The sequence below is a fragment of the Schistocerca cancellata genome, chromosome 9 (assembly GCF_023864275.1).
Source record: "Schistocerca cancellata isolate TAMUIC-IGC-003103 chromosome 9, iqSchCanc2.1, whole genome shotgun sequence".
Taxonomy (NCBI): Eukaryota; Metazoa; Arthropoda; class Insecta; order Orthoptera; family Acrididae; genus Schistocerca; species Schistocerca cancellata.
The window spans coordinates 60,319,845-60,344,334 of record NC_064634.1 but is presented as its reverse complement, the minus strand read 5'-3'; the positions used below and the strand labels follow the sequence as shown (position 1 = coordinate 60,344,334).

General features: G+C 44.5%; 1 protein-coding gene across 1 annotated transcript in view; it reads right to left on the bottom strand.

Moving 5' to 3' along the window:
* LOC126100814 (fatty acyl-CoA reductase wat-like) overlaps positions 1-24,490 on the bottom strand; it is a 205,536-nt gene that overhangs the window by 30,983 nt on the left and 150,063 nt on the right. The window contains exon 5 of the mRNA XM_049911447.1: positions 21,037-21,146. Coding sequence (XP_049767404.1) covers positions 21,037-21,146 — 110 coding nt within the window. The remainder of the gene's footprint in view (positions 1-21,036; positions 21,147-24,490) is intronic.

Below are 24,490 nucleotides of genomic sequence, written 5' to 3'. Positions count from 1 at the left end.
CATCTGCTGGTAGTCTAATGGCTAGCGTTGCTGCCTCTGGCCCACGAGGTTCCTGCTTCTTCCCTGCCGGAGCGAGGATTTTCTCCATGCGGGGACTGTGCTTTTGTGTTATCCTCATCATCATCATTCGGGTAAAGGAGAGACTGGAATGAAAAGAATGGAACTTTTATGGGCGCTGATGACCACGATGTTGAGAACCCCGCTAATGATCATCATCATCATCATCATCATCATCATCATCATCATCATCATCAACAGTCGGGATCGTGAGGAGTGGTAGCTTCGGACTGTGACTCACGAGTGTCGTGTAACGGCGGTCTATCCTCCGTGGACAGTCTTGTGGTAATGCTGTACCGACCACTCTCTAGTAGTTTCGTTTCTGTCATTTCTTTAGCGGACTTTCCCGAGCGAGAGACTTGTGAGGAAATCATTTTATTTTGTTATTCTTCTGTTATAAGATCCGAAGTGGGATCCCTACTTTATTTCTTGCTTGAATTGTGTTTTCTTTCGATTACTTTGTCGACATCAGCAATGTTCTTGTTTATTGGTTTTTCCCAATAGAAGCATATTGAGGAATATTATTCGCTTTTGTGCCTGCTACCGCAGATACAGTAATACACACATGAGTTTTCATGCAGACTGAAGTTGTGTTTTTAATTATAAACAATAGAAAAATTTTCAGCAACGTGAGTACAAATGTTCCTTTATCGAAAATCTTTCACAACGCTATTAATGTACTTTTGCACAAGTTTAATGTACCATTATTAAAATATCTGCGAAACAGAGCATGGACATTTTTTCCTAGATTTTTTCATCTTTCCAAACTTCTGTAGTGAATGAAAATTTCTTGCACAGAATGTTTCACTATAGTATTGACTAACTGCACGACAAGTACTATATCGTCTGTGGTACGTGAGGAAAAGTCGACAGCATGTTACTTAGAGGAAACCCAAATAAAGATTTGATATTGTTTGTATTAGGTCTTACTTCATATGGGTGAACTAGTGCGAAATATACGCATTCTGCTCTTCAATTTGGAAATTTGTGGTAAGGTCTGGTGGGACCAAACTGCTGAGGTCATCGGTCCATAAGCTTAAGCACTACTTAATCTAACTTAAACTGACTTACGCTAAGAACGACACACACACCCATGTCCGAGGGAGGACTCGAACCTCCGACGGGGGCAGCAGCGCGGACCGTGACAAGACGCCTTGAACCACGCGGCTACCCCGTGCGGCATTCTGCTCTTCATCCTCAAGCAGTCTCTTCCTTGCTTGTCCTCTTAGGGTAATCTGATTTTCAGATTGAGTAATAATAACACCAGCTGCATCAATTCTATGTTATCGATATCCTTCAATATCGACAGTGCGAAAGCTTCTCGTTCAAATCCTAGCCTCTGTAGAGTCCGTAGTCTGCCAAGATTAGCAGTGTTAAAAACTAAACAAGTATCACACACTGCAATTGATCAGCAGTTGTAGAAACAAACGTCGTCTTGGGGCATGGTTCTGCTATCAGAGGTTTGTAACTTTCATTAGGACTGACTTTTTCCGTGCGCACACTTTGTGGACGTTCTGTATCTCCTACACACCGAAGTATTTCCCACATTATGACTGCATAAAACTGGAAGAAAACACCACAGGAATAAATAATTTTGGAAAATATAGAACAACAATGGGGCGTAACCCCATGCAAGCTTTTGTTGATTATTAATTTTATGACACTTAGGAGTGGAATTGGAACGTAACATTCCGGAATTAAAATTTCAATACCATGCATCAAATGAAGATCCAACAAAAAATTTTTCCCAATTTTGGTCGCTTTCGCGTTCGTGTCCTCTTAACAGCCAATATTGACGTTGTCGGGCGAGACGTCGGGCCGCGTAGGAAGGGGTGTGGGTAAAGCGGCCACTCAAAGAGAAATTCAGTTTTCATCGAACCATGATTATTGAGATAAGCTTACCACTTACGCGTGCTGAATCTGCATACTATGAGGTATCACACCAAATATTGTTAAGTGGAAAAAGAACTATCGGCATTTTTCTGAAGGCGTACATAGTGACCAGTTTTCCGTACCTAAGTGGATACTGTGGTCAGTGCCATCGCGACAGGAACCCATGTTTGTTTTTCCGATTTCCGGGCACATTTTCTAGGAATTTCACCACCTACTATCTGAATCAATACCACGCGAATGCAGCAGCTCGTTTCCAGTTGGGACTCCTGTGTTACGCCAAATGTAACAGAACAGAGACGGTTTCAGAAAAATATAACTTAATGTCACAAACAGATGGGATAACGGATGATAGCTTTGCATATATAAAAATACGCACAAGTCTGTCTGATCTGTAATAGTTTGCGTCATATAGGGAAGTAACTAACTCTTGTTGCCCAAGGTGGTCACATCTCCTGGTTCGATAACATGTACGTATTAATTAATGATCCACAGAAGAAATTATTGAACTGAAATGAAAAACAAGAAATTATATATGTGGGCCAAAAGAGGTCGCTTAAACATTGATATTGTAAAAAAATTATTACTCTCCATTTAAGTGAGGTAACAAGAATAATATAAATGATTTATCTTACATAAGACGGCTAAAAAAAATAATTCTAAGTATAACGGAACAAGATTCCTCTGTAAATCTCAATCACAACAATTGCTATGTGTATTAGAACTAGTTGACCACTTCTCGGCAGGCTGCAGCTCTATTCTGTGCCAAAAATAAACACGCAAAGGGCACTTTCCCCGTCCTGTCCCCTTTACCACACCTTCCTCTTATTATTAATTGGATACCTCCGTAAATAAGAATGTTACATTAATTAACAACAGAAACTGCAATATGAGACACGATCTCATTTGTTTATCAAATGTTTTGGTTGTCATTTTTCCTTTACGCATTGCGATGCATTACAACACCCTTAATTTGATTTCATGTTGTTAGAAACATGTACCACATTTGAAGATGGCCGTCTCTATAATGCGCATACACGAATCCATGTTACTTCCGCTTGAAATTTATAATATAGCAGCCCACAGGTGCTAGCTGCGCACGCTCTTGAGTTGTCAGCACAGGAAGACAAACGATTAAATATCCTCCCCCCCCCCCCTCTCACTTCCGTCCAACCCGCAGAGGCAGGGGCTACGTACCAGTCAGACCCTGACGTAAGCGACAAATCTTATTTAGCTCACGACCGAATTCTTCAACATCAATTAAAATTAAGCATACTTTAAAATGTCTCTCTCTGTAAGTATTTTTGTATTTTACTGAACAGGAAAGGAGGTCTTAATGTTAGTTGATGTTTTTCGATTCAGCTGTTAGCTACTAATAGGACAGTTGATAAAATAGCGATATGTCGATATCACCACAGAGAAATCAGTACATATTTGCGATATTTTCTCCCTCGATATACAGGTATGTCGATATCAAAATGGCCGTACCGAGTGCCGATATTTTTATTTTATATTTTTTTAGTAACTTTCGGTAAATATTTGAGTTATTTTCTTTTGAAATTGTGTTAGAACATAATTTTACTTTCAATGTGTGAAGGTGCCTTAGTACTTTTTGAGCTTTCGTCACGTCCAGTCTGTGACTGTGTGAAACACGTGTAGGTAAAGTCACTGGCTGCAGTTTTATATAACTTATTTACATTCAATTTACAGTCAGGGTTCTAAAATATCGCCGGCCAGTGTGGCCACGCGGTTAAAGGCGCTTCAGTCTGGAACCGCGCGACCGCTACGGTCGCAGGTTCGAATCCTGCCTCGGGCATGGATGTGTGTGATGTCCTTAGGTTAGTTAGGTTTAAGTAGTTCTAAGTTCTAGGGGACTGATGACCTCAGATGTTAAGTCCCATAGTGCTCAGAGCCATTTGAACCATTTCTAAAATATCCGTAATGGATAAGCATAACGAGTATAGGTGGCACGAAAGAAGAAGTCCTGTTGCACTGGGAGGGAGGGGCAAGGGGGTGGTGGTGTGGAGGGAAAAACGAGGATAACTATGTGAAGAAATAGCACACCACTTGCGTTAAGAAAACAGTTTTTAACGCAACTAGTGTGCGATTTCTTCACATCGGCATCCTTTAGAAAGAGCTACTGATAATGATGAACAAAAAAACCAAACGACAAGAATGACCTTTGCAGCTAGTGGAGACGTGTGAAGGAAAATGGTCGGAATCGGCGCTCGGTGCTACCAACAGTAACTGCAACGTTTAGCTATACACTACGCAGTTTTCCTACATGAGCACGAAAAAAGGTTAATTTCGACATGCAGTCAATGGCAAATTAAGAAAATAAGGTATAAGAGGTTCACTGGTATGAAATATTGCGTGAAAATGCACCTTGTACCCAGTTGTTAATTAACAACACAACATTCGATCAAAAAGTATTGTGATACAAGCTTTTCATCTGCACAAAGACCCATTATTAACTTACAAAATTTCAAGTTGTGCTTCTTTCAATTCTTACTCTAAGGGGGATAGGCAGGCTGCTAGCTTGTTGATGTACAGCATATCTATAATAAATCAATGCTTACATACACAGCCCTGTAACCGGCAGTATATTTACAATGTGCAGCCGATATTGTATAGGGTGATACGTCTATATTTTATCCTTCGATATCTCGTTACTTTTTGTCTGCGTATCGAGATCCGATAACGATACTTTCTTAAATATCGATGTACCGGTCTCCTGATATTTTTAAAAATATCAGCAGTCCTAGTTGCTAGACGCAGCTTATTATAAAATACGGACGGAGAACTGCGAGTCTTACGAATGCTTCGATTCGGACAGTGTGCATCCCACGGGCCGCAATTTAACGACCACTGCGCTAACAGGTTCAATGATGGACATATTCGAGTCTTTTGCGGAAAATACGCGGAAAATGAGGAAACGAGCTTCAGTCATCCCAAGACGAAACATGTCACTTGTTCAGAAAACAGGAGACAAATTCGAAAACTTCTATATTCGTGTTAAGCATTTAAACAGTTGTTGAATGTACATAGATAACGCCTTAATGATACGTTTATGCAAAAAGTAACATACAAAATTTTTGCAAGCAGGGAGAGTGTTGTAGCTCAGGCAACACATGTTACCTGGTCGGCATTTCGATCTAATGAACGAGTTTAAATTCGCCTAACTTGTAAGTGTTTTTTTAATCATATTTCTTAATTTGGTTTCAATTAGTGATTATTGGTGTGTAGTAGAGTACTAATGTAACACGTTGACTATTAACACATTGGCTACCGGACTTGAATGATCCAAGATTACGTACCAGCCCGAGACCTTTTTTCACGTGTGTATAATTGCTAGACACATGGCCTGTTTACTTAATTTATTCAATATTATTCCTTGTAGTCCATGAGTATAGGAATTATGCACAACCTTTCATAACAAATGAACACTACTTTCAGCATTTCAGGCGACTGACTTAATTTTTGGAAGGATAGAACAGAAATAATATAAATACCGAATTTATAATAATTCAACAGACTAGTTTACAAATTCATAGCAGATGCAACAACATATTGGAATTAGTATACTTTATGCTTTACTTTACGTGTGTGAATAATGAAGAGACTGCCCAAGCACATGGACTTTTCATTCGGACAGACCTTACACATAGCTACCAACCTTGAGCAGAGCCTGTCAGTAATCACATGGCAAGTATGGAGAGGATCCGTCAACGAAGTTCGGAACCAAAAGGGCACGGGCTCTCCAGGAGGCCTGGACAACTATATATACGTTTGACTTCAACGCAGCTGCGTATACGAATTACGTGGTCTGAGTTACGTATCAGTTTGATGCACATGGCCTACCAGGGAAGTCAGCTATGTGTTGCCAATAGTGTCTTTAATACGTAGGCTTCCATTTGTAAAAAATTGATACAAATGGCAGCCTACATACTTAATACAGTATTGGCAAGATTTTCCTAATTGAAATACTTTTAAATTTGAACACAATACTTGTCCGCAAGCACATGGAAATGTTTCCTGTATGTCCATCTTTTCTGAGATGGTTGCGGGACTCGGCTGTTCGATACAGAATGTCAAATGAAACACCTTTCAGTAGTCTAGTTTCCAAACTTATTTTATTTGGCTACCAATTTCGGCGATTTACTACGCCATCTTGAGGCCCCTGACTGACATGTAGGAAGGTTCCACATTGGTTCTGGTCAAAAAAGGGACCGGAAATACTGTTATTAGATTTCTGATTGCTATAGCGATCGCTACGGTCGCAGGTTCGAATCCTGCCTCGGGCATGGATGTGTGTGATGTCCTTAGGTTAGTTAGGTTTAAATAGTTCTAAGTTCTAGGGGACTTATGACCACAGCCGTTGAGTCCCATAGTGCTCAGAGCCATTTTTTGCTATAGCGATCACTTCACATCATCTGACGACCAGACCAGAACCAAGGTGGAATTTTCCTACACGTCGTTAGGGGCCTGAAGCTGACGTAGTAAATTGCCGAAACGGGTAGCCAAATAAAATAAGATTGGAAACTATATGGCTGAAAGGTGTTTCATTTGATATCCTGAAAATGTTTTATCTTGTAACAGTTTTTCACTTTTGGATAAACCTTACCTATCCCAAGTAGAGTTCAGAACTTTCTGCATGAAAAATTACGCGACGGTCGGAGACAGTGTGGATCCCATGGCTGTGCTATCCGTCATCTCATGATATTCGTTGCGGTACGTAAAGTACGTTATCGTTAAGGCATGGCGGAACAACTTGGCGGTCTGAGGTGGAAACTGTTGGGCAACGAGTTACAGCATGTACTGCGTATAACTCTGTGAGGTTGCAATCATATTGCTTCTTACGATACGTTGTCAACACCTTCTTGAAATAGCCTCATGGTGAAAATGCACTGAAGCAGGTCGTCGACCACAAGAATCGTGTCCATCCAAACATTAAAGTCGGAGAGCGATGGTAAGCTTCCGTTCTTGAATGTTTTAGTTCAACGGAAGGTGAGAGGTGGGCTTGGTCATTCAGTGTGCAGGAAATCTACAGACACTGATCGGTGCTTAAACACCAACAACTTTCACCGCCCTATACTCGAAAAGCAGTACTGAACACGTTAGTACAAAGGGCAAAGATTATATCTGACGACGACTATCTACAGTGTGAATTTCAGCATTTGAAGCGGGTATCAAGAAAAAAATGGTTACAGCAAGTGAGAAATTGCAAAAGCTTTCAAGTACCATTGACGAAAAACGCCGATTGAATCGGCAGAACAGGCCTGCCTAGCTGCATTCCTTCCTTAGTGTAGAGCAACTACTAGCAAGGTAGGGCGCCTGATGAAGAGACATGGACTGAGACCAGTGTACCGGCCCGCCTCCAAGATAAGAGATATGTTATGGCCCGTTAAAGACAACATAGCTGTTAGAGTTCCTGGAGTGTATAGTGTCTCCTGTGAATGTGGTAGTATCCACACAGGACAAACCATTCGCACTGTTGTCGAGCGTTGTGCAGAGCGTTCATGACACATCAAACAATGGGAACTTGAGAAGTCGGCAAACAATACAATTTGAAAAAAAGAAAAAAAAAAGACCGAGAGTTTTGGCTCAAAGCACATCACACTGGTATTCTGTTAGTAAAGAAGCGGCCGAAATTAAAACAGACAGCAACCGTTTTAACAGAGACCTTAATAGGGCACGGGGTGGGCTTTTGACACTGAGCGAGTGCAAAGACGTAGGCTTGACGCTTGTAGGGAAGCGGGAGCGGCAGTTTCAAACGTGGCGCCCGCCGCATGCTCCATGTGACGTCACTCGGTCCCGGGAGCAAAGCCTTCTAGATAGAAGGCCTATACACAGCGGCCATATTGGCACTTGACGTCACAAACTGTTTTCCATCTTATCTTTGGTCGGCAGTCCTGTTGGCGTGTATGTTGTGTTGAAAGTGTGTGTCACAGTTCTTCAAAGTATGGGATACAAGTGCTGCGTTCCCTTTTTCCAGAGAAATTATAAATCCAAAAAAGGCGTGAAAGTGCACATGTTTCGATTTCCCAAATGTGTGAAGTTGAGAAATCGCTGGATTGCAGCTATTCTGAGACAGGAATTTTGTGCCTACACGTCATTCAAGGGTAAGTAAATTACGAAAAATTTATAACGCGTTATTTGTTTCCATTGCACCACATTTGCCAATTGTTCTTAAAAGCAGTTATGTATGATGTACCAGTATCATTTGTTTCTTAATTCTGGACCATTGCTGCGAGGTTAATACGAATCTGACTGTGAACGTCTCTCATTAATGCAACTATTGTCTCACAGAATAGTTATATTAATTAGTACTGTGCTGTTACAGATCTGTCACAGACATTTCCAACCGGAAAGTATTGTGTGGACAGCAAGCTGCTTTGACGAGAACACAGGACGGATGTTAAATGTAAATCTTGAACGACCGGGGATAAAAGATGGATGTGTTCCATCGATATTTGCTGGTTGTCCTTCCTGTTTGTCATCGCAACTGGCTTTCCGGGAATTGCCTGATGAAAAGCGGATGCGTCTGGAAGCAGCACAGCTTCAGAAAACGATAAGTGAGAGTGTGAATTCTGCAGATGAATACGAAATCGGAAACAAAATTTCAAATATATCTGAGTCAACTTTTCTTCGTTGTGGACCGACATCAGCAAGATAGACAGTGTAATTTTTCTTAGCATTGAGAGAACAGGATCTGTACCTAATTTATGTTACTCTGTAGTTATTAACAAACAGTTGGAAGTTTCAGTTTTTTATAAAGGATTATCAATGAATAACTCCCAGAACAGATATCAGTTTCCTATGAAAATAAATTAAATCTCCAGAGTATGAAGATAAAGAGCATTTATTAGAGATAATGCCAGGTATTTTAGATAAGCTTATTGAAGACTCTGATGATAAAGGCATTTTTCAGTTCGTGAAGTCCAGGTGGTGTTGGACGGAGCCGCTTGGAGCTGTCCAACTTTCCCTCCGTTCGTGGGCCGCTCCGGTACTCTGTCGGATGTTGCAGAGTCTCCATTACAACTGTACGAGCAGAACACGGTGCCAGCCACGGCAGTCACTGATTTAGACTCCTGATGACACGGGCGGACACTGCTGTGGAAAGCTCGAGTGTTTTATTCGAAATGACGTTCTTGTAAACCGAGAAGATTTTATTGGAGTATGTTACCGCGAAAGATTACGAGGACACGTAATTATCGTAATTCCAGGCAAAGACTACAGCACATGTTACATGGAATAAGAAAATACACTCCTGGAAATGGAAAAAACAACACATTGACACCGGTGTGTCAGACCCACCATACTTGCTCCGGACACTGCGAGAGGGCTGTACAAGCAATGATCACACGCACGGCACAGCGGACACACCAGGAACCGCGGTGTTGCCCGTCGAATGGCGCTAGCTGCGCAGCATTTGTGCACCGCCGCCGTCAGTGTCAGCCCGTTTGCCGTGGCATACGGAGCTCCATCGCAGTCTTTAACACTGGTAGCATGCCGCGACAGCGTGGACGTGAACCGTATGTGCAGTTGACGGACTTTGAGCGAGGGCGTATAGTGGGCATGCGGGAGGCCGGGTGGACGTACCGCCGAATTGCTCAACACGTGGGGCGTGAGGTCTCCACAGTACATCGATGTTGTCGCCAGTAGTCGGCGGAAGGTGCACGTGCCCGTCGACCTGGGACCGGACCGCAGCGACGCACGGATGCACGCCAAGACCGTAGGATCCTACGCAGTGCCGTAGGGGACCGCACCGCCACTTCCCAGCAAATTAGGGACTGTTGCTCCTGGGGTATCGGCGAAGACCATTCGCAACCGTCTCCATGAAGCTGGGCTACGGTCCCACACACCGTTAGGCCGTCTTCCGGTCACGCCGCAACATCGTGCAGCCCGCCTCCAGTGGTGTCGCGACAGGCGTGAATGGAGGGACGAATGGAGACGTGTCGTCTTCAGCGATGAGAGTCGCTTCTGCCTTGGTGCCAATGATGGTCGTATGCGTGTTTGGCGCCGTGCAGGTGAGCGCCACAATCAGGACTGCATACGACCGAGGCACACAGGGCCAACACCCGCCATCATGGTGTGGGGAGCGATCTCCTACACTGGCCGTACACCACTGGTGATCGTCGAGGGGACACTGAATAGTGCACGGTACATCCAAACCGTCATCGAACCCATCGTTCTACCATTCCTAGACCGGCAAGGGAACTTGCTGTTCCAACAGGACAATGCACGTCCGCATGTATCCCGTGCCACCCAACGTGCTCTAGAAGGTGTAAGTCAACTGCCCTGGCCAGCAAGATCTCCGGATCTGTCCCCCATTGAGCATGTTTGGGACTGGATGAAGCGTCGTCTCACGCGGTCTGCACGTCCAGCACGAACGCTGATCCAACTGAGGCGCCAGGTGGAAATGGCATGGCAAGCCGTTCCACAGGACTACATCCAGCATCTCTACGATCGTCTCCGTGGGAGAATAGCAGCCTGCATTGCTGCGAAAGGTGGATATACACTGTACTAGTGCCGACATTGTGCATGCTCTGTTGCCTGTGTCTATGTGCCTGTGGTTCTGTCAATGTGATCATGTGATGTATCTGACCCCAGGAATGTGTCAATAAAGTTTCCCCTTCCTGGGATAATGAATTCACGGTGTTCTTATTTCAATTTCCAGTAGTGTATATTGAATTTCTATTACAGGACTGGCTAGAGCCGGAAGTCTGAAAAGTGCTCCGAGGTATAGCACTTTGCCCTACACAAACCAAGCAACGGGGTAGTTTATTAAAGAGAAAGGGCATTGTCAAAAGCCATCAGTCGGAGCATTTCACTCAGCGGCAGAGTGGGGGTACTGACGTCGCTTTGTCAGCAATTGGAAGCTGCCGGTGAGGGAGGATGGAAGGAAGCACAGCTGGGCTGCCACCATTATCTGATGGTGCCGCCAGCAGGCACACTGCTCTCTCTGTGATTCCAGCTAAAATCACATGTATCTGAGGCTTACATCAAAAATGGTTCAAATGGCTCTGAGCACTATGGGACTTAACATCGGAGGTCATCAGTCCCCTAGAACTTAGAACTAATTAAGCCTAACTAACCTAAGGACATCACACACATCCATGCCCGAGGCCGGATTCGAAACTGCGACCGTAGCGGTGGCGCGGTTCCAGACTGAAGCGCCTAGAGCCGCTCGGCCACAACGGCCGGCGTGGCTGACATCATCTTGGGTTATGGTTTGGAGGACGAAGATGGCCTGCCGTATGCACAACAGAAGACAGGAAGGACGACACCATATAAGGTACAAGGTAAGGAGATAGCGGGGTGCTCTCAGAGCAAACGTAGCCAGCGATGGCACCAGTCAGACGGGAATAATTTCCGGATAACACGACGGCAGTTCGTTCCAGAGGTGTTTTCGTTTTTAAACATCCATTGCTGGGCGAACAGCAACCTTCGAGAGGGGGGGGGGAGATGTTAAAACGGACAGCGTAACTGATGGACCGGACCCTGAACTGAAATTACTGGTTCTGAAACTACAAGGCATTAGCGATTTGTTGTAATAAATAAATAAATAGAAAAAAGAACGGATAAAGAGTCCTAATGAAGGAAAACGTATGTATCGAGTTAAAAATAATAAAATATTATTGATTTGTAACAGGGGCAAGAGGCCTGATTTTTGGTGGGGTATTTGGCGATCATCTGTTTGCTCAGTTCGATTTCTAACGGTTATGTGAAACATATACGACAGGTTGCTAAAAAACGTGGTACAGAACCTCACTCTTAGTTTCATCTTGACATGCAACGAAAGTACCCCAGGAATGGCATGATTCGAATACACAGTCCTTTAAAAAATTTCCGAATGGGATGGAAATCGGTAGATGTGATGTACATGTAAAGAAGGAAAAATTTCAGGAAAAAAAATGGAACATTTATTCAAGAGAGAGTGCATCACGAAATGAACAAATCTATAACTCGTTGGTCCGCCTCTGGCCTGATGCAGTAGTTATTGGGCTTGGCATTGGTTAACAGAGTTGTTGGATGTCCTGTGGGGATATCGTTTCATATTCTGTCCAATTGGTGCGTTAGATTGTCAAAATACCGAGCTAGTTGGAGGGGCCTGCCCATAATGCTTCAAAGCCCCTCCCGCCGGAGGTTCGAGTCTTCCATCGGGCATGGGTGTAAATGTTGTCCTTAGCGTTAAGTTAGTTTAAGTAGTGTGTAAGTCTAGGGACCGATGACCTCAGCAGTTTGGTATTAAGAATTCACACACATTTGAACATTTGAATGCTTCAAAAGTCCTCAATTGGGGAGAGATCCGGTGACCTTGAAACGTCCCATTAGAAAAATTATACACGACTGTGCTTAAACTGACACACAATATTTTTAGCGCAACGCAATCTGACTTTCAATAATCCCTACAAAACAATGGCCCTGACTAACATTAATCTATACCTTTCACATATCACTTACCTCACAAAAATCTTCATTACTCGAACTACTGCAATACAGCGAGCGCCACTACTGCCAGCTAAATAAAAGATTCAAACTACGGAAGGCACTAACTACTGATAGGGATAGTTAGCAAATGAAAGATTTTAATAGAGAACAAACAATGTATTTACCTTAATATCATCAAAAGTCATAATATACGTAATTTCAAAACTCCGCCATCTCTCTCCTCACATCCACCACTGCTGGCGGCTCACCTCCAACTGCGCAACGCTACGTGCTGTTCACATCCAGCTGCCGCTGCCCAACACTACAATGGCAGACAACAATGCAAACTAGCCACAGACTGCACACAGCACAGCCAGTGATTTTCATACAGACCGCTACGTAACGTTGCCAATAAGAAAATATAAACAGCCTACTTACATAAAGAAAACATAAACAGCCTACTTACAACCTTGCTGGCCAACATGGGGTTTGGCAAGCACTAATACAAGCAGTAGAGAATCTCGACCTCAGTGGGCGGGCATTATCTTGCTGAAATGTGAGCCAAGTATGGTTTTGTCGCTGAGGCCAACAAAACGGACCTACCATATCGTCGACGTACCGCTGTGGTATAACTGTGCCGCCGATGCTAACGAAAGGGGTCCTTCTATGAAAATAAGTGGCACTCCAAACCATCACACCTGTTTATCGGGCGGTATGACTGGTGACGGTATCCCACCGCTGTGTGGGGCGTCTCCGGACACGTCTTCGGTGGACATCAGAGCTCAGTTCGAAGCGGAACTCACCACTCGTACATGGCGAGAGTTTCCTCTGCTTGTCTTCGTACTTTTCAAACCGCACCTCCGCCAGAAAGGTCGCCGGATCCCTCCCCAACTGAGGACGTTTCAAGCATTGTGGGTAGGGCCCTCCAACTAGCTCCGGATTTTGGAGTTCTAAAGCGCCAGTTCGTCACAACTTGCCACATTATCCCTCAGAAGGACATCCGACAGCTCTATCAGTCAATCCTGATTTTGTGAAGTTCTTTCTCTTGAATAAATCATCCAATTTTCCGGATAGTCTAATAATTTGTTTATCCGTAATGTTCATCACAGCTAGCGATTTCCGTTGCATTCGGATAATCACTTACAGATGCGTCGTTCCAGGTGCCCAGTTAAAATGTAGTGGAGTTTGATTCTGACACGCTAGTTGGCATGTTCTTCACGATAAACAGCGAAGTTTTGAAATTAGATTTTGTGCAGTGTTATATGATGTCACTAGACTTAGGCTTGCACTGGAGACGATCACTGTGTGCTTCAAATTTATACGACCAATGCCTGAGTTTTTCTTGTTCGCAGTAGTGGAGTGCAGTGACGAAGACCGGTTGCAAGTCGGAAAATTTCTGGCACCATGTCAACAGGACTTTCTGGTTTGCAACTGATTAACATGGCTGATCTTTCACATGAAGAATGCCACAGCATACTTCTGCCTTGGGCTTTCCTCTTTTGAATACGCTGACACTTCCCATCCTTCTGTTTCACTCCAAGAATTTTAAATAATTACAATGATATGAATACCCCCTAGCTGCATACAGGCGTCGATATAAGTCAACGGGGACAGTTGGAAATGTGTGCCCCGACCGGGACTCGAACCCGGGATCTCTCGCTTACATGGCACACGCTCCATGTTTTTTGTTGTTGTTCTCATTTTGTTCGACGTTGTTCGTTGCATTTGTTCGGCGCGGATGTCCTAGGGCACCCGTTCAAGTTCAGGTGTTGAGCCGTTGACTCAGTTTTTTATTACAGAGGGCAGCTAACCCTCGGACCGAACACGCTCAGCTACCGTGCCGGTGTCCATCTGAGCCACCGAGAACACAGGGATAGTGCGATTGCAGGGACTTACCTCTGGCACGCCTCCCGTGAGACCCACATTCCCAACTTATCGTCCCGCACTATATTCATAGTGCCCCTGCCTATTATACCCATTACTCGCGACATTTTGCCGATTCCCGTAAGAGTTCGGGCACTGTTTGTCCATCCGCACAGAAGAAGATGGTCAAATGGCCGGTGAGCCTGAAAATGGTACAGATACATCGGTGACCATACAGCTCGTTAGAATGAAATTACAATGAAATGAATACCCCTAGCTGCATACAGGCGTTGATATAAGACTTTGAGCCGGATCATACTGCTTTTGGGGACCTTACACGCCTGCCTTGAAAACAGACTTTCAGCAATATCTTTAACACGTTCACTCTGGCGCTGAGAATTTTGTTTCTCACCGAGGAGCAGCGGTCGTATTCCATGGCCGTGGGCTACTACACTCCTGGAAATGGAAAAAAGAACACATTGACACCGGTGTGTCATACCCACCATACTTGCTCCGGACACTGCGAGAGGGCTGTACAAGCAATGATCACACGCACGGCACAGCGGACACACCAGGAACCGCGGTGTTGGCCGTCGAATGGCGCTAGCTGCGCAGCATTTGTGCACCGCCGCCGTCAGTGTCAGCCAGTTTACCGTGGCATACGGAGCTCCATCGCAGTCTTTAACACTGGTAGCATGCCGCGACAGCTTGGACGTGAACCGTATGTGCAGTTGACGGACTTTGAGCGAGGGCGTATAGTGGGCATGCGGGAGGCCGGGTGGACGTACCGCCGAATTGCTCAACACGTGGGGCGTGAGGTCTCCACAGTACATCGATGTTGTCGCCAGTGGTCGGCGGAAGGTGCACGTGCCCGTCGACCTGGGACCGGACCGCAGCGACGCACGGATGCAAGCCAAGACCGTAGGATCCTACGCAGTGCCGTAGGGGACCGCACCGCCACTTCCCAGCAAATTAGGAACACTGTTGCTCCTGGGGTATCGGCGAGGACCATTCGCAACCGTCTCCATGAAGCTGGGCTACGGTCCCGCACACCGTTAGGCCGTCTTCCGCTCACGCCCCAACATCGTGCAGCCCGCCTCCAGTGGTGTCGCGACAGGCGTGAATGGAGGGACGAATGGAGACGTGTCGTCTTCAGCGATGAGAGTCGCTTCTGCCTTGGTGCCAATGATGGTCGTATGCGTGTTTGGCGCCGTGCAGGTGAGCGCCACAATCAGGACTGCATACGACCGAGGCACACAGGGCCAACACCCGGCATCATGGTGTGGGGAGCGATCTCCTACACTGGCCGTACACCACTGGTGATCGTCGAGGGGACACTGAATAGTGCACGGTACATCCAAACCGTCATCGAACCCATCGTTCTACCATTCCTAGACCGGCAAGGGAACTTGCTGTTCCAACAGGACAATGCACGTCCGCATGTATCCCGTGCCACCCAACGTGCTCTAGAAGGTGTAAGTCAACTACCCTGGCCAGCAAGATCTCCGGATCTGTCCCCCATTGAGCATGTTTGGGACTGGATGAAGCGTCGTCTCACGCGGTCTGCACGTCCAGCACGAACGCTGGTCCAACTGAGGCGCCAGGTGGAAATGGCATGGCAAGCCGTTCCACAGGACTACATCCAGCATCTCTACGATCGTCTCCATGGGAGAATAGCAGCCTGCATTGCTGCGAAAGGTGGATATACACTGTACTAGTGCCGACATTGTGCATGCTCTGTTGCCTGTGTCCATGTGCCTGTGGTTCTGTCAGTGTGATCATGTGATGTATCTGACCCCAGGAATGTGTCAATAAAGTTTCCACTTCCTGGGACAATGAATTCACGGTGTTCTTATTTCAATTTCCAGGAGTGTATTTTGGTATATTTACCTTTTATTTAAAGAAATGGCTTAAGACCATTTTCTTTTTTTAAAAAGGGATCACATAAAATAAATTTACTCTAGATTAATCAAAAATTATGTAATATTTCATTTTCTCACAGAGCTCACTCGTTGAAGTGCATTGTGTTCATAGCTGTTTGTTGCGCCTGACTGGTAGGAAATACATGATACGGTAGTGTTTTGCAGGTAGCGTAATTTGTAGAGTCAGGCGGGAGCCACTAGTGGTACACGCTGCTCATTGGATTTATCGTGCGCCACAGGTGGTATACGCCAGCGTGAACGTATTAAAATCAAAGGCAACTGTATGCGCTGGGGATAAATGGAATGGGTTCATAACTTTAGCTGACTCAACAATCGTGTGCAAATCTTGCGGAACAAAGACGTTAGCGCATGGCACTTGGAACTGTTAACAGAAGCATCGATTGGTACACAAAAAGACTTCCTAACACATATATCTACATTCGATGTTAATAAACCCCTCTTCCTCAGAGACGCTTTTCTTGCCACCGCAGAGTCTATAGTTCATATCGTTTCTACTTCGGCCATCATCAGTTATTTTACTGTACATTTAGAAAAACTCATCTACTACTTTTAGTGTCTCGTTTCCTAATCTAATTCCATCAGCATCGCGTGATTTAACTCAACTGGTTTCTATTAGCCGTATTTTGCTTTTGTTGACGTTCATCTTATACCCGTCTTTCAAGACGCTGCTCACTATCTTCAACTGCTCTTCCAAGCCGTTTGCTGTCTCTCACAGAATTACAATGTCACTGGCGAAACTCAAAATTTATATTTCTTCTCCCTGAAGTTTAACTTCCTTGTCCGAATTTTCCTTTGGTTTCCTATACTGCCTTCTCAGTATACAGATTGAAGAACACCACTCATTCCCTTTTCAACCGCTGCTTCACTTTCATGACCCTAGTAAATATAGGTAAACTAGTTGATCTGAACAGATCGTTGGGATTTCTGGAGAGTGTTATATAGTACTAGGAAAGTTGTCGTCGGCGTACTGGAGGAGATGTACAGGTGGAATATGTTTAGCTGTGTAGAGGATATACAGTATGTAACCACTCCTTTTGTCGATAAGAAATTGTAATTTGTAAATATAAGTAATTGTTGCATATAGTAAATTAAATTATTATCAACACTCATAAAATTAACATTAATATTAAAAAATATTAAAATCATTTAGAACCTATTGGTTTAAGGAATATGCAGCTGTAACTATTGTACTTTTTCGTTATACGGATATACTAACGTGAGGCATTCTTGCATTTCTGTTACTATTACTGCTGTTCTTCCTTCTGATCCGACCCTGCATTTAATCTGTGTTGCGTTGCTTGTAGGTGTTACGAGAGAAAAATACATATTAATCTAAAAATAAAGCTGTTTTCCTTGAAGCAGCACAAGAGATATCTCGAAGTAACAGTTTAACTGAAACTGATTTCAAATTTTATCACATATTTATATACATTGGGAAATTGTAGGGACTTTAACAGACAATATTTGGGATATTTTTAAACCATAAAAACTATGTGACTTCATTCAAAAGTGGTTTTTTTATAGTAATAAACAGCATGAAATTTACGTGACGAAGCAGAACGTTCTTCAGCTGTCAGTATTAGTTGTTTACTCACTCAATAACGGATATCTCTGGGTCCCACTCTCGTGCAATAGTCGGCTTTACTTAAACTTTAATTGAAGGTTTAGAAATTTTGTACTGGGCCAGCTGGGAAACGATATTTCACTCAAATCAGATAAGCTTCCAGAGAAGAGTGTTTTATGTGTTGTACTACTTCTAACCGTGGAACTGTTTTTTTTGCTTAAAGTCAGAAGCAAAAAAATCACGTAGACTACGAAATGCTGTCTTCCCTCCCAGCAACGTTAAAGAAAGAAGACCTGCGTGGAAGACTGTACATCATCGTATTGTTCTCCTGTGCTCACATTGAAAATACAGAGTCCTTGAAAGATACAGGGTTACAAGTTGTGAACTGTATGAAATAAAATCGTCATAACTTCTGAACGGTTTGCGTTAGGACGTCCAAACTGCACCGGTTGGACGCGGAGCATGAGGAAATTAGTACGCGCTGTATGGTTTGGTTTAGCGACGAAGTCCACTTTCCTCAATAAGTAAAATTTAGGGCTCAAATGGCTCTGAGCACTATGGGACTTAGCATCAATGGTCATCAGTCAAAATTTAGGGGACTGAGAATCCGCATTTCCGGATATAGAAGTCTCTTTGCCCTCAACGGGTGACTGCGTCACTGAATAATCGGTGCGATATTCCTTGATGGCACGGTGACTAACGAACGGTACGTGAAGGTTTTGGAAGATGATTCCATCTGCTTTATCCAAAGTTATCCTGACTTCGGCAAGATGTGGTTCATGTGAGACTGAGTTCCACTCTATCGAAGCAGGAGAATGTTTGATGTCCTGGAGGAGCACTTTGGGGACCGCCTTCTGGCTCTGTCGTACCCAGAGGCCACTGGCATGGACCTCGATTGGCCGCCATATTCTCCGTATCTGACCACGTGCGACTTCTTTTTCTGGGGCTACATTAAAGACAAGGTGTACAACCCCCAAAACTATTGCTGAGCTGAAAACAGCCATTCAGGAGGGCATCGACAAAATCGATGTTCCGACACTTCAGCGGGTCATGCAGAATTTCGCTATTCGTCCGCACCACATCATCGACATTGATGGCAGGTATATCGAACATGTCATAACCTATATCCGAATATCTCTAGTGACGTTTACATGTTGAGTAAAGTGTGTGTGAACGCCATGGATTGTAATTAATGTACGTTTTTTTCATGTTGTTGTTGAGGTCTTCAGTCCAGAGACTGCTTTGATGCATCTCTCCATGCTACTCTATCCTGAGCAAGCTTCTTCACCTCCCAGTACCTATTGCAGCCTACATCCTTCTGAATCTGCTTAATGTATTGATCTCTTGGCCTCCCTCTACAATTTTTACCCTCCACGCTGTCCTCCAATACTAAATTGGTGTTCCCTTGATGCCTCAGAATATGCCCTACCAACCGATCCCTTCTTCTAGTCAAGTTGTGCCACAAATTTCTCTTCTCTCCAATTCTGTTCAGTACCTCCTCATTAGTTATGTGATCTACCCATCTAATCTTCAGCATTCTTCTGTAGCACCACATTAGCGAAAGCTTCTATTCTATTCTTGTCTAAACTATTTATCGTCCACGTTTCACTTCCATACATGGCTACACTCCATACAAATACTTTCAGAAACGACTTCCTGAGACTTAAATCTATACTCGATGTTAACAAATTTCTCTTCTTCAGAAACGCTTTCCTTTCCATTGCCAGTCTACATTTTATATCCTCTCTACTTTGACCATCATCAGTTATTTTGCTCCCCAAATAGCAAAACTCAACAACGGTCGCATACTGGCGTCTTCTGGTTCGTTAATTACCACGGGGTTGATGATACAGCTGTGCAGGAACTTTATTTGCGTTTCGCCGGAGAAGATTAAACAGCGGAACTGCCTGTATCCTGCTCTCATCATCGTAACCCGCCGACATCGTACTGCCCAACGCAACGCTTCGTATGCAACAAAAAGTTAAGAGATTTCGCCGAAACGCTATCCCCTGACCTACAAACTTTCTTTCTCTATTAAAAGTATAAGAATTACAGACTCCATTCGAATAAATTCTTTGTTTAGTTTATGTTTGCTTTCTGCTAAAGTAAGTAAAATTACAATCAGTGAATTAAAAGTTGCCTGGTAGTCATTTTTGAAACACCAGTATATATAAACTTCTTCCTCTCATTAGAACTAATTCTCCTTGCATGTCAAAATTATTGTAGTTATTTTATGTAGTTTTATGTTTTGTTATGAGACTAGATATATGACAGTGACTAATAAGAGTATTTTGTCGCGAAATATTGTGTCGCGCGAAAATTACGGTGACCGCCATAATTGCTTGCGTTCTGACCAATAACGTAAAAGCTGCTACTCCCGTATTGGTGCATTTCCTGACTTGAGCGGGAATTATAAATGGCAGCTGTCAAATCAAGTAGGCACTGTTTACCCAGTAATAAAAGTTTTTGATATTGTATTGCTACGAGTCGTTGTATTAAGAGACACCGGTTATACTCAAAAGTGGGTAGATGTACGGTGAACCCCCTCAGTGTTCATGCAATTATTAACAGTATTGTGTGTGATTCACGAAATTTTGTCACTTTTTCTAATTCCTTTCAGATATTGTCTTAGATGTCTTTGAAGGCCGGCCGGAGTGGCCGAGCGGTTCTAGGCGCTACAGTCTGGAACCGCGAGACCGCCTCGGTCGCAGATACGAATCCTGCCTCGAGCATGGATGTGTGTGATGTCCCTAGGTTCGTTAGGTTTAGGTAGTTCTAAGTCGTAGGGGACTGATGACCTCAGAAGTTAAGTCCCATAGTGCTCAGAGCCATTTGAACCACTTGTCTTTGAAGTTTCAGAGAATATATACACAATTTTGTCGGTTCAGGTTAATTTCAGAGCAGTTTCTCGTGAATATTAGAGTTTTCAGTTCATAAACAAAGTGGGATCGTGACCAATTGAGAAGTATAACAAAGAGTGTGGTTTTGCAACTAGAATTTTGGATGAATTCACAGTTCAGATTTTGATAATTATTTTTCGTGTGGGTTGAGGTCATCACAATAGGAATCGTCATGGAAGATTAGAACTGTGTGCCAGACCGAGGCGCGATCATGGAACCTTGCGTATTGCAGACAGAGCTATCCAGCAAAGGTTTCGGGTTCGAGTTCCTGTCAGGCACACAGTTTTATTCTACCTGGAAGCTTTTAAAAACAGTTCACAGCTTGCCGTTGAGTGGAAGATTCGCTCCGCGAGCGAGGAGAGGAGCCAGCGCAGCGGTTACTCACCCATGGAGGGCCGCACGATGGCCACGGGCAGCCCGAAGCCCTCGTCGCGCACCAGCTGCTCGGCCACCGCCTTGGTCAGCGTGTACGTGTTGGGGTAGCCGAGCGGCAACCTGCACAGTGGTCACACACTCAGCTCTAACTGACCCCTCCTCTCGCGTCTGCAGCTGATGCATAGGCGCTGGACATAACTATGGAAATATCGCTAGAAATGCATGCTTGAACATACATTCACCGCGAAGGAATTATCCAAAAATAACAGAAACTCGTCAGATGCTACGCAAATGCACAGACAAACAAATGAAAAACTGAATGACTTATTCAAACACATTAAACACATTAGACACATTGTAAATCACGCATTGGACAAGTATGTGCCGAAAAAGTGGGTTACCGACGGAAAAGACCCACCGTGGTTTAACAGCGCAATTCGGAGAATGCTCAGGAAGCAAAGGCAGTTGCACTTGCGGTACAAGAAAGATCGGGAGAATGAGAACAGGCTAAAGTTTGCTGTAAAAACAGCGATGCGCGAAGCATTCAACCACTTGCACCGTCATACCTCAGTAAAAGATCTTGCTGAAAGCCCTAGGAAATTCTGGTCTTACGTAAAATCGGTAAGCGGGTCGAAGGCTTCCATCCACTCACTGATCAGTCTGGCCTGGCAACGGAAGACAGCAGAACGAAAGCTGAAATTTTAAATTTAGCACCTGAGAAATCTTTCACGCAGGAGGATCGTACAAACATACCGCCGTTTGAGTCTCGTACAGATTCCCGTATGGAGGACATAGTGATAGACGTCCCTGGGGTTGTGAAGCAGCTGAATGGGTTAAAAGTAAATGAATCGCCAGGTCGTGATGGGATTCCAATTCGGTTTTACAGAGAGTACTCTACTGCATTGGCTCCTTACTTAGCTTGCATTTATCACGAATCTCTTGCCCAACGTAAAGTCCCGGGCGACTGGCAAAAACCCAGGTGACGCCTGTGTATAAGAAGGGTAGAAGGACGGATCCTCAAAATTACAGACCAATATTCTTAACATCGGTTTGTTGCAGGATTCTCCAACATATTCTCAGTTCGAATATAATGAATTTCCTTGAGAGAAGTTGTCGTCAATGCATCAACACGGCTTTAGAAAGCATCGCTCCTGCGAAACGCAACTCGTCCTCTTTTCACATGATATCTCGCGAACCATGGAAGAATGGTATCAGACGGATGCCATATTCCCTGACTTCCGGAAAGCGTTTGACTCGGTGCCTCACTGCAGACTCCTAACTAAGGTATGAGCATATGGGACTGGTTCCCAAATATGTGAGTGGCTCGAAGACTTCTTAAGTAATAGAACCCAGTACGTTGTCCTCGACGGTGAGTGTTCATCGGAGGTGAGGGTATCATCTGGAGTGCCCCAGGGACGTGTGGTAGCTCCGCTGTTGTTTTCTATCTACATAAATTATCTTTTGGATAGGGTGGATAGCAATGTGCGGCTGTTTGCTGATGATGATGTGGTGTACGGGAAGGTGTCGTCGTTGAGTGACTAGGAGGATACAAGATGAGTTGGACAAGATTTGTGACTGGTGTAAAGAATGGCAGCTAACTTTAAATATAGATAAATCTAAATTAATGCGGATGAATAGGAAAAAGAATCCCATAATGTTTGAATACGCCATTAGTAGTGTAGCGCTTGACACAGTCACTTCGATTAAATATTTGGGCGTAACATTGCAGAATTATATGAAGTGGGACAAACATGTAACGGCAGTTGTGGGGAAGGCGGATAGTCGTCTTCGGTTCATTGTTAGAATTTTGGGAAGATGTTGTTCATCTGTAAAGGAGACCTCTTATAAAACACTAATACGACCTATTCTTGAGTACTGCTCGAGCTTTTGGGATCCCTATGAGGTCGGATTTGGGGAGGACATAGAAGCAATCCGGAGGAGGGCTGCTAGATTTGTTACTGGTAGGTCTGATCATCACGCGAGTGTTACGGAAATGCTTCAGGAACTCGGGTGGGAGTCTCTAGAGGAAAGGAGGCGTTCTTTTCGTGAATCGCTATTGAGGAAATTTAGAGAACCAGCATTTGAGGCTGACTGCAGTACAGTTTTACTGCCGCCAACTTACATTTCGCGGAAAGACCACAAAGATAAGATAAGAGAGAGATTAGGGCTCGTACAGAGGCATGTAGGCAGTCATATTTCCCTCGTTCTGTTTGGGAGTGGAACAGGGAGAGAAGATGCTAGTTGTGGTACGAGGTACCCTCCGCCACGCACCGTATGGTGGATTGCGCAGTATGTATGTAAATGTAGATGCAAAAACAAAAGAGGTTTACAAACTGAGCAAGTCACCCACGCTTTGGTCCATTTCTGTCCTTATGTAAACAAGTACCCCTCCTGCCTATGATTAATAGAGTTGATAGATGGCCTCGGGGGACATCGTTCCAGATTCTGTCCAGCTGGCGCGTTAGGTCGCCGAAACACCGAACTGGTTGGAGAACCCTTCCCATAATGCTCCAAACGTTCTCAGTTGCGAAGAGATCCGGCAAACGTTCTGCCCGAGGGAGGGATTGACAAGCACTCTCGTCGAGTGCGAATGGGCATTATCGTGTTGAAATGTAAGCCGTGGATGGCTTGCCATGGACAACAAAACAGGACGTCAAACATTTTCGGCGTACCGCTGTGCTGTGATAGTGCTGCGGATGACAACCAAAGGGGTTCTGTTGCGAAGTAAAACGGCACACTAGAACATCACTCCTAGGTGTCCAGACCCTGTTGTCCAGGGCGTCTCCAGACACGTCTTCAGCCTGGAATCTCATTGAGTAGAGACGTCCCGGGGAGTGGTGGGATTCTAGTCCGAATGTCGCCTATTTTAAGGCCCGACAGCCATGACTGATGGTCTCAGGTGCCATTTTATTTCGACGCAGAACCCCTTAGGTTGTCATCCGCCGCTCTCTCACAGCACAGTGGTACGTTGAAAATGTTTGACGTTCCGTTTTGTTGCCCTTCAAAGTTTCAAATGGCTCTGAGCAGTATGGGACTTAAAATATGGGATCACCAGTCCCCTAGAACGTAGAACTGGCCGCGCGGAATTAGCCGAGCGGTCTAGGGTGCTGCAGTCATGGGCTGGGCGGCTGGTCCCGGCGGAGGTTCGAGTCCTCCCTCGGGCATGGGTGTGTGTGTTTGTCCTTAGGATAATTTAGGTTAAGTAGTGCGTAAGCTTAGGGACTGATGACTTTAGCAGTTAAGTTCCATAAGATTTCACACACACTCAAACAATTTTTTTGAACTTAGAACTACTTAAACCTAACTAACCCAAGGACATCACACACATCCATCCCGAGGCAGGATTCGAACCTGCGACCGTAGCGGTCGCGTGGTTCCAGACTGAAGCGCCTAGAACCGCTCGGCCACACTGTTGCCCTTCATGGCAAGCCATATTGGTCTTACATTTCAGCAAGATAATGCCT